The sequence below is a fragment of the Hydra viridissima genome, unplaced genomic scaffold (assembly GCF_058129835.1).
Source record: "Hydra viridissima isolate aposymbiotic clone 2 unplaced genomic scaffold, HvirCarnegie_v1 scaffold_18, whole genome shotgun sequence".
Taxonomy (NCBI): domain Eukaryota; kingdom Metazoa; phylum Cnidaria; class Hydrozoa; order Anthoathecata; family Hydridae; genus Hydra; species Hydra viridissima.
This window is the reverse complement of record NW_028324317.1, coordinates 38629-62987: the sequence shown is the minus strand read 5'-3', so window position 1 is coordinate 62987 and position 24359 is coordinate 38629. Positions and strand designations below refer to the sequence as shown.

General features: G+C 29.8%; 1 protein-coding gene and 2 pseudogenes across 3 annotated transcripts; 2 read left to right on the top strand and 1 right to left on the bottom strand.

The window, feature by feature from the left end:
* The first annotated feature begins 2051 nt into the window (after positions 1-2051).
* LOC149876683 (uncharacterized) lies at positions 2052-7440 on the top strand (annotated as a pseudogene).
* Positions 7441-15443: 8003 nt separating this feature from the next.
* LOC149876682 (uncharacterized) lies at positions 15444-19147 on the top strand (annotated as a pseudogene).
* LOC149876681 (uncharacterized) lies at positions 18502-21929 on the bottom strand. Of its 3 annotated transcripts, XM_090075090.1 has the most exons (5): positions 21804-21929; positions 21391-21507; positions 20857-20961; positions 19952-20724; positions 18502-19794 (listed from the first exon to the last, which is right to left on the bottom strand). In XM_090075090.1, the coding sequence occupies exons 4-5, from the start codon at positions 19960-19962 to the stop codon at positions 19482-19484; spliced, it is 324 nt and encodes a 107-aa protein (XP_089931216.1). In that variant the 5' UTR covers positions 19963-20724; positions 20857-20961; positions 21391-21507; positions 21804-21929; the 3' UTR covers positions 18502-19481. The 3 variants fall into 3 exon arrangements, 2 of the variants coding, with proteins under 2 accessions (XP_089931216.1, XP_089931217.1); XR_016448571.1 differs by lacking the exons at positions 20857-20961; positions 21391-21507; positions 21804-21929 and having other exon boundaries at positions 18502-18757; positions 18864-19794; positions 19952-20756; XM_090075091.1 differs by lacking the exon at positions 21804-21929 and having other exon boundaries at positions 19952-20961.
* Between the last annotated feature and the right edge of the window lie 2430 nt (positions 21930-24359).

The window sequence follows — 24359 nt, the reverse complement described above, 5'->3', positions numbered from 1 at the left end:
TGTAAAAAATTTAAGAAATAAAATATTTTAAGTTAGTTGTTATAATTTAGTTGAACTAGTTAAGCCCATATAACTATGTAACTATATGATACTATTTTAATAAAAAATACTAAATGTTTTTTCTTATTTTATTATATTTGCGACATCAACCTTTTTTTACATAAAAATAATAGTCATGTTATTTTGCTAAAAAACGAAAATTTTAAATACAGTATATTTTTTAACTACGTAAACTGAACTGCCTATTTTAAAAAAGTTTTTGCATTAAAATTTCAGTTAATAATAATCGTTATTAAAATATTAAAACTTTTAATTAAGAATTATGGTTAACAACAATGCACCTTTCGTAAGCAAAACATTTTACAGAAATTCTACAAAATTACACTAATTTTACGGAAGATTTAACCGGTAAACTTAATGGTATAAATAATTTTTTATTTTCGGCCGCTTTTGGGAGTTAAAGGGTTAATAAGCAAATAATATGCATAAACAAATAACTTGTTTGTATGCATACAGAATAAGCATTAGTACTTGTAATTGAGTATAATACTTATAAATATAATTATAAATACTTATCATATATGATTCATAGGCTCAATTATGAGTATTATTTCTTATTGAAACAATGTGTATTAACTTGCTAAATAAAAGTTCACCCTAAATAATATAAATAAAAGTTCTCCCTAAATCATTTATGCGTGCACTACTCTTTGCGGGCACTCCCTAAATCAGTCGATTTATGTACACTCCGCTTTGTAAATAAATAGTTAAACAAATTAAAAAAAAAAATGAATGAATAATAAAAAAAAATTTAAAATCCATAATAAAACAGTATAAAACAGTAAAAAAAAACGCAAATGAAAACATTCTGAATAAATAAAAAAAATAATCATTCTGATCTATAATGTTGAGTTGTGTGGTTTCTTTTAACAAAGTGTCTGCATGCCCGGCAGCCGGGCAGTAAAAACGTAAAGCCTACATGCCCGGCAGTTCAAGTACGCATGCGCGTATAATCGCTACTTTGATTTTTTTTTTCTTTGTATTTTCTTTAATTTTTTTTTTAAATTTTAATTTAAATTTTAAATTTATTTATTTTTTTAAATTTTCTTTGTATTTTCTTTAAATTTGTAATTTCCTTGTGTTTACTATAATTGAAATTTACAAAGAACTATTGGTAAGAAGAATAATTTGTTAATTTGTTTTATATTTTATATTGCTATTATATCTATATAGTTAACTATTTCTATATAACTATTTCTACAGAACTAGTTCTATATAGCTATATAGTCTATTTAGCTCTAGTAGTTCTAAAACACTAGTTGGGGTTTTAGAACTACTAGAGCTTACCCCACAAAAAAAAAATTAAATTGGATTAACCTATTTTGCTATTGTAAAAATTAAAAAGAGGCCCTTAAATGAGCAAACTAAAGAAGGTATTTTTTCAATATGATCATGCTTTTATTTTATAAATAATATTTATATCATATATAACATTTCTGCTTAAATAACGAAAATAACTGTTTACAATACAATTGTAACAGTTAGCTACATTTTGACTAGTAACATGAATTACTCTTTTGTCTGTGTGTTTACAAAAAATAAAGCTATTTAATACTAATGTAAACAGTAATTGTTGCTATTGACTAAAACCCATTTTACCTGAATAGGCTAACTAGATTAAAAATGTGAATAGCCTATTGAGATTTTTAATCTCACAAGCTGAATCATGTAAACTCAATGTTTGTTTACTAACAAACAGCAAGATAGTTTTTTTAGTTAGAGTTTTTTTAACTTGTTTAGCACAAAAAAACAGGGAGCTTGTTTAATTTTGTTAAATATTTAAGTAAGGTATGTGTTGTATATATGTATATATATATATATGTGTGTGTGTGTGTTTGTGTGTGTGTGTGTGTGTGTGTGTGTGTGTGTGTGTGTATTGTATGTATGTACATATGTATATTATTATATTTAACATGCTTATATTTAATTCGAATATTTAAAATATTTTTTTGTCTTACTTTAATTTAGCAATAACAAAATTATGAAAAAAAATTAAACGTTTTCAATGGTAAAAAACTGACATGCAAAATGCCTTTAATACAGTTAAAAGCAGTTCATTATCACAAAGATCAGCAGCTAATCAATATAATTTTCCCAGAGCAACACTAGGAAAATATCTTAGAGGAGACTCCGTAATTGGAGTTAGACCTATACCTCCACCAAAGTTACCAAATTGTATAGAAAAAAAGTTAGTTGATTATGCCACATCTAGAGCAAATTGCGGTATTGGATTTGGAAAAAGACATTTTATGAAATATGTCTCACAGCTTAGTAAGAAATACAAGATAAAGTTTAAACATAATACCCCATCAGAAAAATGGTGGCGGTTATTTAAACAACAACATAAAACTATGGTTTTAAGAAAACCTGAAGGAACATCATCTGTTCGGCATCAATGCATGTCAAACCATAAAGTTTCCATATATTTTTTAGCACTTCAACAAGTTTTTAATAAGTTGGGTACTCATGTTATGCCTACTTCAATTTGGAATAGGGATGAGAATGGACTTCAACTAGACTTTAAACCACCCAAAATTGTTGCAGTACGGGGTGCCAAACATCTTCAGTCTCGCACTTCAGGAAAAAGAGACACCATCACTGTAATTGCTGCTGTGAATGCAGCTGGTAAAACTATTCCACCACATCTAATACCAAAAGGTAAAACCATAAAATCACTTCAAGCTTTTAATACAAGTGATGCACCAGTTGGTTCAAAATGGAGTGTGTTGTTCTACTCATTTAAGAGCCATTTATTTTGTTTCTAAAATGTTAATTACTTGTCAACAACCTCGATGACTTTACAAAAAAATTGTTCGCTATATATAGCATTTAAACACACAACTTGTGACTCTTGTCAACAATTAATAATCGTTATAAAAATCGTTACAATAATAAAATTATGCAGCGTGTGAATCTTGTCAATAATTAGCAAAGCTAATTATTGGCAAATTATTGACGCAAACTAAAATCACAACGTCTTCCCCAGCTCATCAAGAGCTCATACATAATCGTGATATTTTCGGTTAGGAAACACTCTTCTCCCATAGCGAGTGAATCGAACAGGGTATGTCTCTATCTCACAATTTGATGGATAGTTTTGACCAGCGTGGTCCGCACTATTGTCAGCTTCACCATCGTCCAGGGGACTTATTTGAGAACTTGGATCTTCGATTACAACGCGTTCTAAGTTCGTTTCTGGAGGTTTAACCAGCGCCAGATCGTAATCGTGTTTATAAATGATATTACATTCTTGTGTTGCAACTTTGTGTTTTATCCACTTTGCTGGCACTCTTGTGAGTTCATCTGCGACATTTTTTGTTATTGGTATTCATGTAACATTTACATTTATGGCATAATCCTCGACCAATTTTCCAAATATCTGAAGCTTTCGTCGGATTAGCATTTCACATTGTCCAATACATTTTACAGGTTTGTCACGAGTCAATTCGGAATTCAACCAGCTGAATACACTATGAGAATCAGTTTTGATAGAGACATCACTTGGATTCCATTTCAAATGCCATATTGAGACCTTCAATACATGCATCCAATTCAGCTACGCTAATATGCATTGCATCAGACTTTGATCGGAGCCATGTCGCATCTTCTATTTTTTTGTCACCTTGCATTATCACAACTCCTTTTGCCAGCGAACTTGCATCACACCATACAGTAAGGGATGCATTTGGTTTGACCTTCCATACGCCTTTGGCTGGATTGCATTTGATAACTTTTTCCACCACCTCCTTCATCATTTCATTAACGTGCTTACCCGTAATAGTTTCATCCCAACCTGCCTCGTTTGTACATCTTTTTATAAAGCTGCATGCGAGTCTCAACCATCTAGCAACTGGTAGATTAGCAACCAGATTACCACACAATGAGAATATCTCCCTCTTGGTGAGCACATTTTTTATAATGGGAATCTCGCGACCTCTCTTCCAAAACATTTCCTTTGTAGACGGATTTACTGTTACTTCCAATCCTAGTGCACGAACTGGGTTTTTGCCAAAATATTCAGGTGTTTTTGCGTGAAGACCCCATTTCTTCAAATATGCCACCAGCATTCTTCCGTGTCCATTGGTTGCCAAGGTGTCATCAATGTATCCTCTTGTTGATTTTGCGAGTGCAGAATTTTGTTGGAGAACATATCGTAATATTGAGCTCATCATCACAGGTGCTAGATTCAAACCGAAGCCCAGACGTGTGAGTGCATATCGTTGATCTTTGTAAATAACAGTTTGGTAAGACCAATGTTGTGTATGCACATAAATTTGTAAGTATGCTGTTTTTAGATCCACCACAGAATCGTTGCCGTTTGTACTCATGAGTCTCCTATCTCTCATGGCATCGTTAATAACATCCGCATCTCTTGTAGAGGCTTTTAAATAGGCGTTGAGTTCGCGGTAATCAAGCACCGTTCTTATCTTCTTTTTGTTATCTTGCATGATGCACATCAATGGTAGTAATCTTTTAGCTTTGCCCATGCTTTTCTCGTCATATTTGACAAGTATGCTTTCTTTGATCCATTCGTTAATTTCGTTGTCGAACGCTTCACGATGTTGATTAGATACGTTATACTGACTTGTTCTGTTCTTCATTTCAGGTTCGTTCTCCCACTCCCAACTAACAATCCATTTTTTACCATCAAAATAAGCTTTGCTTGTTCCAATTTCAACAGTCGCACCGCGGGGTGTCGATGACAACTTAAATAGAGAATTACAGAACTTTAATTTTCCAGTGCCAATTTTTAACTCATCACACGACTTTATTAGATCCATGCCCATAATCATGTCGTATTTGTTTATTACTTCATCCACGCATAACACCAATGCAGTAAGCAAACACCCATTCGTTGGGTGGGGTATTTTAGCAACAACTTCTTCACATCGAATCATTCCGCCCATTGTTGCAACATCCACTACACGAATCACTTTATAGTCAGATGGCAGTAGCTTCTTGGTGAGGATTGATTGCGAGCAACCAGTATCTACAAGCGCTGTAGCTTTTCTTCCGTTTATCACCAAGTCTATAGTAGGTAGTACTGTTTCGGGACGAGTTCTTGTAGAAATACCTAATGCGAACTCGTCCCATTTAAGTTTTCCTGGTTTTGTCGATGTTTGTAACAGTCCTTCGCAGCATGTTTATGCGAGCATTTCCTGCATAAAGAGGTACATTCACGTGCAAAGTGATTTAATGAATCGCAATTGAAACATCGCATTTCTTTCTTTCTCCGTGTATGACTTGTCATTACTGTCTCAGTTGTTCGGTAACATGCACTTACTTCTTCATTTACAGATAAACATGCCGCATCCAATCTGGTTTGTACAATTACGGTTGCGGTCTTGACGCAATTGTCAAAGCTCAATGCATCCTCTCCCCGAAGAATGGCACGCAGAACTGCACCATCATTAACCCCAATGATGAATTGATCACGAAGTCGACCGTCTCTTTCTGAAGGCAAAAACTTGCATTCTTGAGCTGCTCAAATCACTCGATGCGCAAACGTCTCTATCGATTCTTCATTGCCACGATAAGTTTTCCCAAATTCATACCGTGAGATTAACGATGATTTTCTTATTTCCAACGTTTCAAGTTTCACCACCAACTCATCGTAGGAAACGTCCTCTGGCAGTTCAGGTGCTGTTAATTCTTCCATGGTATTGTAGATTTTCGACGGCAGAGCAGCAAGCAAATACGCTACGTGTCGTTCTGCAGTAATATTGTTTATCACGAAGAAAGAAGTCATCTGCCGAATAAATCGCTTTGGCTTTCCATCTTCATATTGCGGAGATAATAGACACGGCCGGTTAGCTTGTTGTTCTACGCATTTAAGAGCCATTTATTTTGTTTCTAATATGTTTATTACTTGTCAACAACCTCGACGACTTTACAAAAAAATTGTTCGCTATATATAGCATTTAAACACACAACTTGTGACTCTTGTCAACAATTAATAATCGTTATAAAAACCGTTATAATAATAAAATTATGCAGCGTGTGAATCTTGTCAATAATTAGCAAAGCTAATTATTGCCACATTATTTACGCATATTAAAATCACAACAGAGTGTTAGTGAGACTGGATGGACAAAACAAGGAATAGCATATCTTTGGTTTACAAATGCATTTTTGCCAAACATTGGAACTAATAGACCACAGGTATTAATAGTTGATGGCCATGATTCTCACAATTCAGTTGAGTTATTATCTGTTGCTTTTCACAACAACATTGAAATTGTTGAGATACCAGCACATTGCTCTCGTTGGTTGCAGCCATTAGACCGTACTGTATTTGGTCCCATGAAGACTTATTACAATACTTGTTGTAGTGATTTAATGGATACATACTCTGTTACAATCAATAAGTCAAATTTCTGTGGATTGTTTAAGAATGCTTGGGATCAAGCATTAACTGCTGCTAACATTATTTCTGGTTTTCAATCATGTGGTATATTTCCCTATAATCCTTCTGCATTTCCATATGAGGCCTACTTGCCCAATTCACTTTACTCTGACCAGTTATTAGGGAATGAGAATTTGCTTAAATCGAGGTTTGATTCCTTTAAAAATAAAATCATAAATTATCAATCTGGAATATCACTAAACAAAACTTTTGAAAAACAGGTGGATCCCAATTCAAATTGTACTTTTATTGATGATGTTGATGCAACTGAAACTATAGGTATCTTGTCTGGATCAGAAATTCTGAATGCAGATTGAGATCAACTGGATAATGATACAGCAATAATGTTATGGAATAGTTGTTTAACTACAGAACATTTGAATGCTTTTAATTTCTGTTATCAAAATGGTTTTGATACTTCTGACAATTTGTATTTAGCATACAAAGACTTTTGTATAAACCAGAATGCAATCAGTAATGTTTCTTTTGATCTCTCATTAATAGCAGCTGCTGAAACAATTCCTTTATCAATAGAAACTGATATTCACTCTGTCTCTATACCAAATACTAGTGTTGATTGTTCTAGTCCAATATCTATTAAAGCAAGTTCATTGAAAAGTACCATTGACAATGATCATGATGTTCTCTCTTACCCAAATTTTGTTGTCAATAAGTCAAAAAACAATAGAAATACTAAACAAAAGTATTTTGTTCTAACTTCTCCTGAAGCTATGCAAGCCAAGTTTAATGATCTAAAAAAGAAAGAGGGAAAGTTTCAGGCTGCAAAACTAAAAAAACTGAAGCAACTTGAGGCAAAGGAAAAGTGATTAAGCCTGCAACAGGATAGAGAAATTAAAAAGCAATCAAAACATTTTCATTTTGCTATCAATAAGTGAACAAGTTAATATTTTTTATCAAATTTTGTTAATACTTTTTTATGTATTTCTTGAGTTTTGATTGATAAAATTTCTTTGAATCAATATGCAATTTTATATATACAGTTTTACAAATACTTTATTTTCTTTTTAAGTTATTTTGCCCATTGTTGGAGGGGGTACTTATGTCAAAGCTAGTTTTTATTGAGTATTTATACCGTTTAATAAATTTACAAAATTTAATGTGCAACAGTTAATAATCAATATTTAACTAGTTCATTATTTTAAAATCTTTTTAAAAAAATTATATTTGACAAAACTACTGTCTGCATAGTGCCTTTTAAAAAAGATGTGGCCATAAACCCTTTCATGCACCAATTATTTTTCCGTAACTAACATAACTCATAAAAAATCATCTACAAAATGACAGTGGTACTATGAAATGTTAAAGTTGACTTTTTTTACATCCTTTTTCAACTCTCCTCTATAAAATCATATTGTTTTTAAACGGTTAGAATGCACCATTTGGATTGGGGAAGCTTAGTTTGATTTGTTGTTAAACAACAACCCTGCGCATGAAAGGGTTAATTGGTCAGCTTGCCCTAATTATGAAACACTCAAAGCAAAAACGTTCCGCTAACTGCATACTTTCGTGACACAAACGTAAGAATTGTTCTTGAAAGTCTCATTCGTATGCGCGGGAAGTTTTAAACAATTTACAACCGCATTTCATCTAACACTTTTTTCATATTTATTTTGCTATAAAATTAAACGATATCTCACGAAGCGGTCTTGTCCTATTATGTTAAGACTTAAGAATTTACAAATAAACAGATTTAACGATATCTGCATATTTAAAATTATATGTTTTTTAAATATATGATGTAGATATTATTGAAACGTCGAAAAAGTGTTGTGTTGTAGGTCATTCTAGATCTTCGAAATGTTGGATTAATTTTGTCAACGGAGCAGATCAAATCCTCTCAGAGATATGTGTCAGTATGCGTGTCAGTTTTGCTTCCTATATGCATGAAGTAACAAAGAAGTTTCCAAAAAGTACAATATCAAAGACAAATTTTCTCTTTATAAACCACAAGGGCGTCTAGTCTACTCAAATGAGATAAAAAATCTTCCTCTGATGAACATCAAAACAGGCATATACTTTGCTCTAATGTACATCAAAACAGGCATATTCTTTGCTATTCCAAGAGTTTCCGCTTCCTTCATTGCCTTATTTAGAATCAATTTCTAGAGGTGGTATTGATCTGGTATCAGAATTATTACTTGTATTAGTAAATGATAGTTTTAGTGCTGGCTGTGTTGTTTTAATCGATGAAATGTATTTATAAAAGGGTGTCCAGATCATGGAGGAGTTTTAATTAGTGCTAATAAGCATATAATAGTTGTCATTAAGTTAGCTGTCATTAACATAGGGTATTTTTCATGTGCCTTTAAAAAAAATCTGCAGATGAAATAGGCTTCTGTATTCTGATTGCAATACAGTGCAAATCAACATAGTTCCCTTCACCTCAACTCACAAGGTTTGTGTTAATTTTTTAAATGATTTTAGATTCAGGTTCATTATTATTATTTGAATATTATTTGGTTCATTACTTTATGAATGATTTTGTTTAAGGTATGATTCTTTTTTTCAGAAAATGATAAAACAGTTGACTTCATCTCAGTCGAGAAGTGTATCTGCCTATTGGAAGAGGTTGGCTTGTTACACTTGTTTGCATGAATTTGATAGTGTTGTTTAACAGATTGACCGTGATTGCAGCAATGATCAGTCAAAAATCCTTTACATTATAAAAAGTTGACTGTTAATTCTTTCAATGTTATAAGCAGATGTTTTGTTCGAACTAGCTTTGGTTGGTAAGTATCTGTTATTTAAGTTATTTTTCAGTAATTATTGTTTCATAAAGGTGAAAATTTTGCAAAATTCTATTATGTAAGTTTTTGTAGATAGTTTTTGAAACTGGAGTGAATAAATTGTTAGCAGCCAATGTGATAACCTGGTTTTCACAAAAGTTACAAATGTCTTATGAAAAATAGATAATGTCTTTTTAACACGTTTATGATAGGCAATAGGTAAAAGTTTTCCCCACACAACAATATCACAACTAAATAATTGTTACTAATTTCAATTCATTTCATGTCTTAGGCTGATATTTTTCAAATAAATAAATTTTTATTTAATGGCAAAAAATATTTTACAAATGAGAAACTTTAATTTGGAGTTTTTTGGTTTTTTTAACTTTGAAATTATTTGATCCTATGTTTCTCTACCTTTTTTATTTTTTTGTTTTTTTGTTGTTTTTTTTCTTTTAAAAGTTTCTCTTTGATTTGCTTTAAAAAGATTTTATTTGCAAAAATATGAAAAAGTTTTTTTGTAGTAGTTTTCTTTCTTGCACAAGACAATAATCAATTGTGACATAGTAAACTGACCTCTGGTGAATTTCCCTCTCCATAGACAAAATGAAAAAGAAATTTCTTTCTAAAATGAAATTTAACTGTTAGAATTTATATTGAATCAGCTAAATATCAGGAAGTTTTAATAACATTAACTTCACAATTTCATTGTTCTTTTCTGCATTAAAATAAAGATGCTTTTTTACCAGCAGCCAAACAAATACAGAAAATGAAACTTAAAAAAAATTGCTCTGATAAACATATCATTAATACATTTATGTTAATAATGAATAGCTAAAAAACAAAAAAGTTAAACTTGTATCAAAAATATAATTATTAAGTTATCATTTACTTTTTGCATATTTAAAAACGTTTTAAAACAACTAGACAACATAGAAGAATTCGAATTGTTCTGTAATTGCTACCAATGTAGTTACATCTATAAATTAATTTGATAGAACATATGTGACTCTTTTCCACATTTAGTTGAAACTGTGATTATGAGTCATACTTTTACCATTATGTTTAAGAGTCCGTGAAATAATATATTTCATTTCATGAAGTGATTTATTTAAATGCAAACTAAAGTCAAAATAATGGTCTGGAGATTATAGTATCTTTTAATCCAATAATCTTTTCCTTAAATTTAATTACTTTTAAATTATGGTTAGTCCAAAGTTTACACTTTTTTTTTGTTGAGTGAGGATTTGCTATTTTTTACTAATCTGTGTAAAACTTTTCAATTGTAAAAATGTGAAGATTATTCTATATTACTCAGTTTGAATTCAAAATAAGGTATTCAGAGAATTTGAATAACTCTGCTGCAAATTGAGTTTTACAACAAATCTGCAAAATGATGAATTCAACAATAGTTCTTCTGAGAGATGAAAATTTAAAATCAATTAAAACAAAAAAAGCAGACAGAAATAAGCATCTATGAAAAATAACCATGGCTTATATTCTATAATAAACTCTCATCGATTTATACTCTTTGAACAACACTCCTTGATTTGTTCTCTTTAGATAAAACTCAGTGTTTACTCAAATGCAAATGCTCAACTGTCAATATTTTTTTTCTCTTTTATTTAGGTAGGAACTGAAAAATTTTTTCATGAAAACACAATTTAAAGTTGCTTTAGTTCTGTGATATAAAAAAGACTTTTTTTATTGATTGATTTTTTCTCAAAGAAATTTTTTCAAATAGCATTGATTAGCATGATTTTTCCATTAATTAAAATCTCTCTTTTTTGCACTCAGTACTCTTTGCAGAGTAATTAACATGCTGATTGTTTTAATCTTCAATTTTTGAATCAAGATGCTCACTAAATATGAGGATAAATCCTCACTTAATTTGTATCAATTAAATCAAATAAAGTTCAAATCTTGTTTATGAAAAATTAAAATGCAATCAAAGCAAAGCCCTGTTATTTTGATTACCTGTTAGTACCTGTTAATGATGCATTTTGCAGCAAAAGCAAATTACATAGTTGCACATTTTTGACATAATTGCAACAATTGACAGAAATTGATTTGACACTGTTGATTAAATGGTATTGAAATTGAAATTGAATTGAAAATGAAATTGTTGATTAAATGAACTTTTTGATTAAATGAAATTTTTGAGCATTTAAAAGTCAGAAAGAAAGTGCAAGTAGCTCATTTGATAATCATTATCAGAATACTTATTTTTCATGCGTCCATTTAAAACTTGTATTCAATAAATAATGTAAAAAAAAATTTGATTTTTATAACAATTAACTTGATAGTTGATTTTTATTTAATTCAATTTTTTTCAACATAATTTATTGAAAGTTATTAATTCCACTTTTAAACCTTTTAAAACTTTGAATTTTTTATTATCTTATTATTTTCTTTTGAATAGAAAAAGTTTACCAAATCAATTTGTCAAATGTTGTTTTGAGTAAAAAAAATGAATGAAATTCTAAAAGAACTTCACTATAGTTACTGCTCATGTTTTCCTAAAGGCTTTTAAATTGCCTGTGATTTAGTTCTCATGCTGGGTTATAGTTAACTATACTGATAACAGTTTTCAATAATTTGGCTTTTTCAGCAATAGATACATGTGCTGCTAAGTTTTTTTGATGAATGATGCAGTGAAATGAAAAGAGGTTTTTTAAAAACCTCTTATCTTTTCACTGCATCATTTTTGTATTTCTCATCATTTTTTATTTCTTTTTTAAAAGAGAAATAAATTCCTTTTCAGATCCAGTCATTTTTTTAGTGTCAATGTCATTTACTTCCAGAAATATAGTCCTGGCCTCTGATTTCATTTTTCATTAGCAGAAGTTTTAACAAATACTGATTATTGAGATGTCAATGAAATATCAGTGCTAAACTGGAATGGTAAATTAAAATATTGAAATTCTTTCATGTCTTCTATGAAAAGATCAGATGTATGCTTTGCAATATCTTCAATAAATCTAATACAGGCAGAAATAGAGCTGGATGTTTTTGTTTTTTTTAAGAAGTTTAGCTTTTCACATCATAGGTAAGAGCCATTAGGAAAAGTGTTATTAAATGATTTGTGTTTGGTTATATAATTACACAATTACACTTTCATGACAAATCAAATATTTTACAAAACCATGTTTGTTTGCAACAACAAAATGCCAAATGACACAAAGCAATTTTTTTTACATCAGAAGAAAATCCCGCCATTTTTATCATTCTTACACTTTTTCATTATTGTAATTATTACATTACAAATATTTTATTCTAAATTTTACCAGAAACTGACAATTATTAGTTAAGTGGTATCTAATATTTGTCGGTTAATAGTAAAATGCAAACTGAGAACTGCAAACACGTAAAATGGGAACTTTTTTGCAAATCAAAACATTACATTTTAAGGACTATTACATTTTACCAACAACAGCCTGATTTACTAAAAAGTACTTTCCTGTTGACAAATGTCTCCTGGTCCACACAAAAAAGCTTGGCAGGCTACATGTGGCCAGCTGGCAACAGGTTCAGTACTGCTGGTTTAAGTATGTAATAGTTATAGTTTGTTTTTTTTAATATAAAATAGCTTGATATTGCTATAACTTTGATAAAACTGTGAACAGTGTAAAATAATAAATTAGTAATATTATTGCTGGCTCCAAATCAGGAAGCTTAGATTTATTTACCTAATATTCAAGAAAATTGTGTTAACATCTGCTGTTTTTTAGTATGATTCTTTCTATATCCAGTTGAAAGTGATCATTGTTGACTCAATTGTGTCCTATAACTCCATTCTTTAGGGGGCAGCATTAAAGGTGTTTTTTAAACATAGTTGTTGCACTGATATGTAACTATAGGTTTTGAAATTTATACTTTTTTGTAAATTTCGTAATAAATAAATCTTCTACATAAGACTTGTAGTTTTTTAGTTTTTTAATAATAAACTAGTTTTCACCATAACTTTTTTTGCAGAAGTTTATTTAAAAGCATTATTAAATTTTTTTTAAGGTATCAAAGGTTTGTTATTAAAACAAATGTTACACGAATTTGGGATGGCTGTACTCGTGAGTAGGTTTGAACTTTTATCATTATATTCATTTTGTTATTTACCATTTTTATACAATTTGCTACAAGGTCATCCGCATTACACTTCTTATAACATAATTCTCTATGTTAAAGTTACTTTATTAGAGGCTGGGACAATTATATGTTTGTAGGTCATAAGAATGACACTTCTTAAGCCATAATTGAAGACTTTACAGGAGGACTAACAGTGTCTACTTCCTCTGCTTTTGAGAAAAATGAAGTTTTTTGTTTAAAGAGTTCACCAGTCTTTAGTGTTAAACTTTTTTAAACACCGCGATACCTGATCAATGCGATATCTTGTTTGCATATTGTCAGAAGTAATAGATTTATTTAAAGTATAGAGACTACTTTTTGTTATTTTGAATATACCTAATAAAAATGATTAGAGCTTTTTTTTGAAAATCTGTCCTCCATTAAAATTTTAAGTAGTATATTTAGCCATGAGTAAAAAATGCTTTAAGCGATTAGTTTCTTTCTCTAACACTTGTTTATATTTCTCTTTTTACTTATTTTCATATATTTAATGTTACTTTATTACTGAAATGTTAAAATTATTTTGTCAAAGTGTCATTACATTATTTTATGACCACCCGCCTTAAAATGACTTAAGGGCCCCTTAAGGGTCCCTTAGTGGTTCAGGGTATTCTAAGGGTGAGTTTTCTTAAACAATATTTTTATTAAAACTTAAAAATAGTTTAATAGTAGCTTACAATTTCTTTTCAGCATAAAGCTAGTATACTTTTGATTATTTTTTAAAGTTAGGGTGAACTTTTGATTATTTAGGGTGTTTTTTAGGGTGAACTTTTGATTATTTAAAGTTAGGGTTAACTTTTGATTATTTAGGGTGTGTTTAGGGCAGACCCTAATAAGGGGTGGGTTAGGGCTAAATTCGGGCTTAGCCAAAATTCGCTTCAATTTTCTTGAATTTTAAAACTCGGAAAAAAACGATATTACAGAACAATTTTGCACACTTCAGAAAGAAACTCTGCAAAGCCTATATTGACGTTGTTTTCTTAAAATATTGTAAATATAGTTTGAGTGGTTTTTATTATGATAGTAATTGAGATATATTTACGGATTTTAATAAGTATAAATTGTATGCAAAACTTATGTAGAGGAGAGTTTTTTTGTATGAGAGAAAATATAGAATTGAAACGTTGTGTTCGCTGCGAGAAAGCTACATGGTTAGAAAATAGATTTGCTACTAAGATTTTTGTCCGTTCATATAACTTCTAAGTATTGATAGACATTAATCATGATGATCATTTTTAATTCAAATTTTTTTTAGTGTATATTAACGTTTTTGTTTCCCTAGAATATTGTAAATATAGTTTTGATATAATTTTTTATTCGATTTTTTTTTAACGAACTATTTGATATAATAGTTATAATTCTATAATAGCAACAAAGTATTTGTTGTATAAATTAAAAATGGCTTCAAGAACTGAAAGAAGAAAATGTCGTAATCAACTTGATTTTTTTGTTTCAAGATCAAAAGCTAATACAACAGTAGAGGTGGCTAATAACCTTGATAATTAAAAAATGTCTAGGTAACGTTATTAAGTAATTGCTTTTATCTCATCCTATTTACAAACTGTCAGACAAGCATCTGACTACCTTTTTTTATCTAAATTTGTGTAACTTCTTTTTAAAAATTTTTGGTCAAATATATTTATTTTAGGCGAATCCTTCCAATTATATGATGCAGGGTGAGTCTGTTACAGAAGAGGAGAATATTAAAATTGGTGAAGATAACTTTGATAGAAGTGTGCCTATTATTTTTGATGGTGCGGCTGGATTATATAACTAATTGGAGCACATAAGCTATGAATCTAAATTAGGATTTCGTTTGTTTAATCTAAATTATCAATTTTTGAGACTAATACTCATTTAAACACATGCTGCAAAAAAGATTGCTGTCAGTTTTTTTACTTAGTGTAATAAGTCAAACTAAGTGAACAAATTCATACATCGCTGTACCTTACAGTGCTTAAAGGCCTATTTAAAAAAAATTGATTTTTTCAGGTGAAGTTTCATTAAGAGGAAGTCATGAAAGTAAAGAAGAATCCTAGTTTCATTTTTTATCTCTTCATATAAAGCTGTTATATGTCTGTTTGAGTTTAAGTGAAAACAAAATTCAAATGTCTCAATCTCCATTCCCAAATGTAAGTTATTAACAATATCAAATTTCTTTAATGTGATTTTATTCATACATAAATTTATGTTATCAGATGCTAAGTTTCATTGTTCAAGTGAATATCATTTACTAATATGATTTTTATTTAATTTTAGTCTGATTGCATAAGAACATCTCTTAATTTATCTGATGTAAGTAAAAATTACTTTTTCTGCTGTTTTGTTTTAAGTTTTTTTTATTGTGATGAGATGATTTATTTGTTCTGACATGAAAGTGTTTTGTTGCTACATTTTTTGTTTTTAAGGTTCCCAGTATTCAACAGCCTGTTGTGCCTATTCAGTTAATTGTAAGTTTTTGCAAATTGGGATATAGTTGATATGATTTCTTATAAGTTGCAAGCATTCCACAGTCAGATATTCAGTCAATTGTATGCTGTAAACTATATATTGTTCAAGTATAGGTTATCTGCATTTATTGTAATACTATTTATATCTGGGTATGAAAGGCTACCATGCTCTAAAAGCTTTGGATATAAATAATGATGAGGTTTGAAATGAATCTCAGGGTCCATATGTAGAAGTGCATATGGCCTAAGGAATACATATAAATTATGTATTGATGTGCATATCTTGTTAAATTTAATTAGAAATATACATTTATATTAGCTAAGGATTAGTTATATAATGGTACAAAACTGCTTTAGAGTTAATTTTTCAAAAGGTATTTATAAATTGTTAAAGATATATAAACTATTGCAAATAATATTTGTTGTGACTTTAGTTAAGTCTCCATGAATCCTCTGATTCAAGTTTACTGCGTATACATGATAGTAGCTTGGTGTTTGCAGCCGGCTTACAGTTGAACCATCTAGTGCACAAGGCTTGAATCTTTTGTATAACTAGGGGTAAGTAATTGTTTTATAAAATGTTTTGACATATAAAATGAATGGCAGTAGTATTATATTTTAAGTATAAATATGTAGTAAATTGTTTATTGTGGTTATCATAACAGGACAGTTTCTTATGAATACGTTCATTCTTCGTGAACTGAGTATAAGTTGACCAATCTTGAGCAACAACAGGGAAGATTGGAGGCATGTGTTGCTAGTGATCTTGTTGATCAGAATATCTGTCATACATAGTTTCCTATCTTTACTTCTCTGCAGCAATACTCTGAGATTGAAAAGCACCCAAATAATATGGAAAGTTTTTATCAATTTCTGATTATGTAAGTATAGCCATGATGTGTTGCTCTTGACAAGGGAACATAGTGTGAATGATCGTGTAATATATTTAAGTTGTTAACTGATCTTTTGTAATTAGCATTGATGAAGTATGTAGGAGGGTTGACTGTCTACGAACAATTTCCTGGGTGCTTAACAAACTGCTAGCGCATGACTTACAGGAAAAGATCATTAGGCCTAGAACACATGGGAAGCTGAAGTTTTTTGATAGCCTGGAAAATCAGCATAAGAAAATTAGTGTAATCTACATCTACTATGAACAATTGTACAAATTTGAATCTGTTTGACTATGAGTTAACAGTTTGACTCGTGGTGTTTGATTGAACAATAAAATAAAGTAAATCTGTTAATATCTTTTTATATACAGATTTAATTTATATTGTCAATTCGACTATATAAAACAATACAATCTCTAATACATGGGAATCTCTAATACATGTGAATCCATATATTTAGGTATAACTATAGTAATTGGTTATATAATTATAGGTTTAGATAACTATATATTTACATACCTTTTCTCTTTATTTTTTAAGTATTTATATAAAAATTTATAGTTTCAACTGTTCACATTTTCCCTGGCATCACGTCTAAAAAGATAGAATTTAAAGTAGCACGACTTTTTAATAACGCCAGAGATCGCTCTGATGGTCGTCTGCAGCGCTGCAAGAAAAAGACACATGAAGCTTCATTTGAGGAAGAGAGTAAAGACGACTGCTATGAAGAAAATGATGACGACAGTGAAAACGAAAACAAAAAAAGCAAAAGACTTGGAAATAACTTTTATAAATAAAGATATCATGTAATGATGATTTATATAAACTAGCAGTAAGCAACCCGTAATACGGGTTATGGTCGGTTTGTTAATTTATGGTGGCTGTTTTCCACAATTCAAAGTTGCGAAACCATTACTAATACCCTTTTAGAAAAACGCCTTAAAATTTAAAAAATTAAACCATCTGTAAAATTAAAATAAAAAGTATGCGGATGTAAAACAATTTACCAATTATTTAACATTATTTTAGAAATTTAAAACTGACATATGTCATATCAGTGTAAGGCAGAACCATTTTCCTCGACGTTACTAAGTTCAAAACGAAACGTTTTTATTTACTGACAGAAAATAATAACACTTCATCATGCTTTAAATTGACGAAATAAGCTAAATTTTTGTTATATTTTTTATAACATGAACTTTAATTAATAAGAGTAATATAAAGCGAACGTTAATTATACATGAATTATTAATTTTTTGGTATCCCCTTCATACATTTTGCTTTAAAAAAGAAAATAGTCTTTAAAACGTTAAATGCACACAACTAAATAAATTAAAAATGACAAAACATTTGACCATTACTATTTATGGCACTAATCTGACCATTTTTATATATGGCCTCTTTGTTTCAACAGCTTTTAATAAACGGTAATTTGCTACCAATTACTAAAAATTCCTTTTGTTACTCGAAATTTAATTCTCTTAAATATTTTGACACTAATAAAGGACCTCCCTTCCACGTTTTTGCCTTAATGGTGGTCAGGAGAATGGAGCTATTTTTATTAAGAGTAATCAAGTTTTTAATGAAGACCTTTTACCAGAATAATAAAATGTGAAACAATGATTTAAGAGTTTAACATATATAAGAATTTTTCTTTCCTAAAAATTAAGCTAATTAATTAGTTAAACACCTTATAAGATTTAAGTAACTCAATATTTGACAAATGCGCAAAACTGCAATATTCACCCCCCGTTTAGAAAGATCCCCTAAGTTACGTACAACAAATATTATTAGGTATAAAATAGAGAAAATTAAAAAAAAAATTGAACTAATTGCATATATTTATCTCATTTTAACTGACAGAAATTTACAATAAAAGGTAATCAGGTTTTCTTTTTATAAGTCGTATAAATGCGTCAATCGTAAATCTTAAAGAAAAAAAAAAAAAAAAAAAACCACATAAAAACTTAAAATCGATTTACCTATTTATAGTAACCTATTTTGACATGGCAGGTATTAAAAACATTTATCGAAAATGTAACTATAAAATCTGTTTCGAAGTGCAAAGGATTAACAATACTAAAATAAATTAAAAAAAAAAATCAAACTAAGATATAAACTGCATTTTAAGCATATTGGCTGTTAGTAAATAAATAAAAGCAGTAAGTTCCAATAATGAAACTACCTATTATTCATTTTTAACAATAGACACCAACGTGAAGGTAAGCCAAGTAGTCTATCAACACAAAACATCACAACAATAACACATAACAATAGAATATTTACACTCTTGATCCTAAAATCCAGCGAAAATAAAAAACCAAATTAAATTATGAAAGGCAAAAGTGGAAAACCAATTTAAACTTAACTATATATTTATCTTTTTACTAAACATATAACTACATAAAAGTATATTTGTTTTTATATTCAATATTAGTTATTCAATTTAACAACACAACCTGGCTCTAAAGCAGTAAAACCGCCTGACACTAATTGCTGCCAAGTCATACCTCTGCTAAAAGTACACCGCTTGGCTGGCAAGGTTATCAATCTTGCTCAATATAATGCCATCTCAAACCACTTTGAAAACATGGAAACAACATAATTTAAACATATATACAGCTATAAACAAATATGGTTTCATATAACACATATAAACATTAAATGACAGGTATATTTATCAAAAACTATGAAAAAAATATTAAAGTAATAAAAAAATATAACATTATTCGTGTAACACTTTTCACCTACCATATCTTGAATGAGATGTTTATCAATTTTGAAAAACAAACTATTAAATGCCCTAGTTCTTGAACATGCAACATATAGTTGACCATGAGAGAAACACGGTTTTTTGAGATATAACCCCAACTCTATCAAATGTTTGACCTTGACTTTTGTTAATTGTCATTGAATAAGCCAATCTGACAGGAAACTGACAACATTTCAGAACAAAAGCTAAATTAGAATCTGATGGAGCCAACTGAACTCGAGGAACAAAAACCCATTTACCACCAAAAACACTTGTCAAAACCTCTGCATCAATATAATTATTTTGAAGAGCACAAACTTTCATTCGAGTACCATTACATAACCCAGCTTTGAGATCTAAATTTCTAAGTAGCAAAATTACACAAATAATTTTCAATTTTTAACAATAAGGTAGCATACCTGAAGGAGTTAAGCTATTCAAAAACTCAACAGGAAAGTTATTTCTTTCATTAAGGTTATCAGTATCAATTTGATCAGCACTTAAATAAATTTTGAACTCACCCGGCAGACATTCAAGCACTTCTTCATTGATAATGAATCAACATTAGTGGGTGCTAAAATCACGCGTTTAGAATAATCATTTTGATCAGCATCTCCAAAAATCTTTTCAACAACTGATTCATTTTCTCTAATAATGCATTTATTTGGTATTTTAATGCAACCTTTAAAAGGATCCTCCTCTTTGACAGGTATTGTTCCATTCCCAAGTTTTAGTAGCCATTGGGAAAATTCACCTTCCCCATCTTGTACTCTCATATTTTCAGTTAGTGCAAACTTCAGCACCCATTGCCAATGCAAAGAACATTTTACTCACAATTCTACTATTTTAGCTGGTTGTGTTTATACACAATTCTACAATTTCAGTTGTTGAAGATTTTCATTAAAATTTTCTAGATTTAAGCCGATAAACTCATCAATAACAGGCAGATTGTAATTAGTCAGCATTTTACCACTTTGATTAATAATCTTTTCAATTTGATGAAGAGTAGCTTGTTCAGCTATTAGAAGTGGGATTGAGCGGTGAATGAAATCTTCCATCATAAAAGCTTTGCATGTGTTCCAGAGATGTAAAGGATTGTCAGATTCACAAAAGGTCAAAATAATTGAAAACAATTGTCTAATTTGCTTTGGTGTACGTGTTGAAACCGCCTCAGAAAGAGTATTCTGCCATTCAGTGTCAACAATTCTTTCAAAATACATACTTCACGAAACGTTTTGAGGACAATACCACTAACAGTACGCACATCCTCCCAAGATGTTGCAAAATTAACAGTCTAAGAAAAAACAATTCTCCAGTTGGATTAACTTTATACATTCTTACTATCACCTTATTACCACCCCTTTGTCTAACCTTCCATTTACAATGTTTATCATCAAATACAAAGTTGTAAGGAATGTCTACATACGAATAGCAATATGCTCTTTCATTTTCAGTATTTAAGTTAAACCATGCCATTAGGTGCATATCACGCTGAGCTGCACAATCTAAAGCCATATATTCTGCTCCTTCTCTAAAATACAATAATTGATTTTCAGGTAGATGTTTACCAAGTCAAACTACTTTAAAAACACGGAAAGAACATAATATAAACATATGTACAAACTATAAGCACAATAAATGTGTTTAAATATGTATATAAGGTTAAATATATACTAAAATAAATAAATACCTTATATACATATTTAAACACATTTTTAAAACAATTATGTAACACATATTAACACATACACAAACAGTAAAAAAACACTTTACCTCATTATAAAAACATTATTATAAAAACACATTGATAAAACAACTATAAAGCACTTACTACCACATACACATACATATAAAAAAAGCATATATGCAAACAATAAACGTGTGCAAACAAAAATTTTAAAAATGATGCAAGAAAATTTAAAAAGATACAAAATATATATTTGCAAACAATAATCTTTACCTTCTTTTTTTTTTTTATAAGAACTGTAATCCTCATAACAAAATTTAACCTTTACATACATTAACATGTGACATGCGTTGTCAGTGTTGACACAAAATTTTAATTTTTCTAAATTTTCTAAAAAAGAACAAAAATAGTTAATAGCATCACAGAAATTTCAAAGTATTAATAACCCTTTTATGGAAATAGCACTAGTATAACTTCAAATAACATCCATACCCCTATTTTCTTTCTAAAAAATAAAATAATAAAAAGAAAACTGCTAAGAGAAAAACTGAAACAAACAAAATCTAAAAGATTTAAAAATTTAAAATCCTTTCTACTTTAAATCCTTTCTACTTAATCTAATAAAAATTATAATCCTTTCTACTTTATCTGATAAAAATGTATATATAACTATTTCATATACTTACTTCAATTATGTTATGATATATAATTGATTGAGATGATTCTTTATGTAATATATCTAAACTAATAATTAAATTCCAAAAGGAAAAAAGTTTTAATTCGCTCAAGAGATCTTTCTCCAACGGCCGCGTGCATTTGAAGAACGCGCTTCTCCAAAGCCTAGTAACTAATTCAACGCCTAGTAACTAATGACGAAACGATAACATTAAACATTAATTTCTGTAGGAATTATATTATGATAATGTTCCATAAACTGTGTTAAGCTATTAAATACTACTAGTTTAAAAAAACAACCACGCTTTACTACCCATACAGGATGAGTTGTAAAGCGTTGTTTTCTTAGCCGCTTTAGGCCTAGCTCTTAAGGGACCCTGAAATTTGGCGACATTTTCATAAGGGTGCCTTAAGGGGTTGCCCTTAATGGACCCTGAAGTTTATTTAAGGCGGGAATGTATCCATGCGGTAGAATATCGTAAAGTCGTTTTGTGTGTGTGTTTTTTATAGATATTAACTTTTTTCTAGTAAACAACTCTAGTTTTCTAGTAAAGTTTGTCAAACTTTGTGATGTCATCAATACTTTTGCTGTTCAATCATCATACAAAAATCGATCATCAAAAACGAAAGAGAACACCATTTAGAAATCTTGCTACATTCAAATACACACCGGATCGGTAAGTGTCGTTACATTTTGAGGAAACTTCGTTTTCTTCTCGAAAGTTACTTGTGCGCATCATACTCTGGCAAGTCTGTGTTTATATGGCTCACGTTTAGAAACGGCTTGAAACCGTGGGGATTGAAACAAAATCTGCTCACTGCATCTAATACGTGCGCTTGTTGTTTGTAAACACATTGCAATACTTAAAATCTCGAACTTTTATAACTTTTGCTTTAATCTTCAAATCTTTATAAATTGAATTAAATTTGTTAAATACAAAAAATAAAGATTTTTTGCGACTAATTTTTTTACTTTAGTATTAAATAAAAACTTTTTACGATTAAAATTTACTTAAATAACATGACTCTTAGACCCGATAAAAAGATCGCTCAAAAGTTTAAAGAAAGTTTAAACAAGCAGCTAAGTTTACTAAGCATGGTGCATAAAATCATACACTAATATCTTGCAACACGTCCTCAGAATTATTTTTCAAAATAAGCATCGGGAAACAATTTCTCATTCCAAAAATGCGAAAAACAAGTATTTTAATTGAGGACCTGGGGAGAAATGTCTTGTTTTAGGGGAGTCCTCAGGAAATTTGTTGTTCAAGATAGCTAAAATGAGATGTAACTAAGAGGCATGAGGCTACCCTAGCGGGGTAAGTTGGGCAATAAACAAATTAATGCATTTCTCTGACTACTATGAACTCTGTTACAAAACCAAGTTATAGATTTGTTATAAGTTAAATATATAGTTTCATATATAAATATATAGTTTCATATATAACTATATACTTTCATATATAAATATATACTTTCATATATAAATATATACTTTCATATATAAATATATACTTTCATATATAAATATATACTTTAAGTTTTAAGAAATTATCTAAGGTATCAATATTTAAGATATGAATAAAAAATTAATAATTCTTAGGCAAAAGATAACTAAAAGAAAAAAAAAAAAATACTTTTCAATCTTAAAACTTAAACAACTTTTTAACGCATTATTTAACAAAACTTGATAATTTTACAAACAATATAATAATACTAAAGGTTAGTCTTCAATGTCCATTTAGCAGTTAATACGAATGTAGTTTAGACCGGCATGTGAATCGCATTTTGCATGAGATCATTGTTTGCAACCTTGACACTGGATCCATTTTTTTGTTTGTTTTTCTTTTAACTTTTTTTTTTTTACACTACGTAACAGTCTTTTTATTACCATAATCTACAGAGGATTGACAGGTAGATAATTTTTTTTGTTTCTCAACTTTTTTAAGTTTCTTAGTTTGTTGCTGATTTAACAAATCTGCTTCTGGAGTATTTGCTAGAATAGCAGCTTTTCTTTTTCTTCGTCCAGCTGAGTTTATCTTTCTTAGGGCTGCCTTTGGGTTATGTTGCACAGATTCTGGAGAAAATAATTCAGGAGTTTTAGGAATAAGTAACGTCTCTTTACAAAGACAATCTTTGACAGATTGACCTGAAGGTAATGTTAAACGTGCTTCAGAATAAGCTCCGTGTGATAGCTCAAAGTTTTGCTGGTTCTATGCGCTCTGTGACAAATGATGGTAAGAAATCATCATCAGCAAAGACGTTTGCATTGTACGGGAAGATACCAGTTTTTTGGAAACTTTTTGTAATGTTAGTAAAAGTCATAGCTAATGGCAATGAACCTGAGACAACATTTGTTATATCATAAAAATCAACACTTTCAACTAAACTTCAAAGGCTTTTGTGAAGGGTTTTAGTTAATGAATAATTTTGTGCTTACGGATGTGGATATGTTTGAATGTTTTGTAAAATGATAATTATCTGATATAATTTTCATATGACGCATACACTTTTTGCACGCGTTTTTTTCTGTTACTTCTGATATTGACACTTGCATACGTTCACTT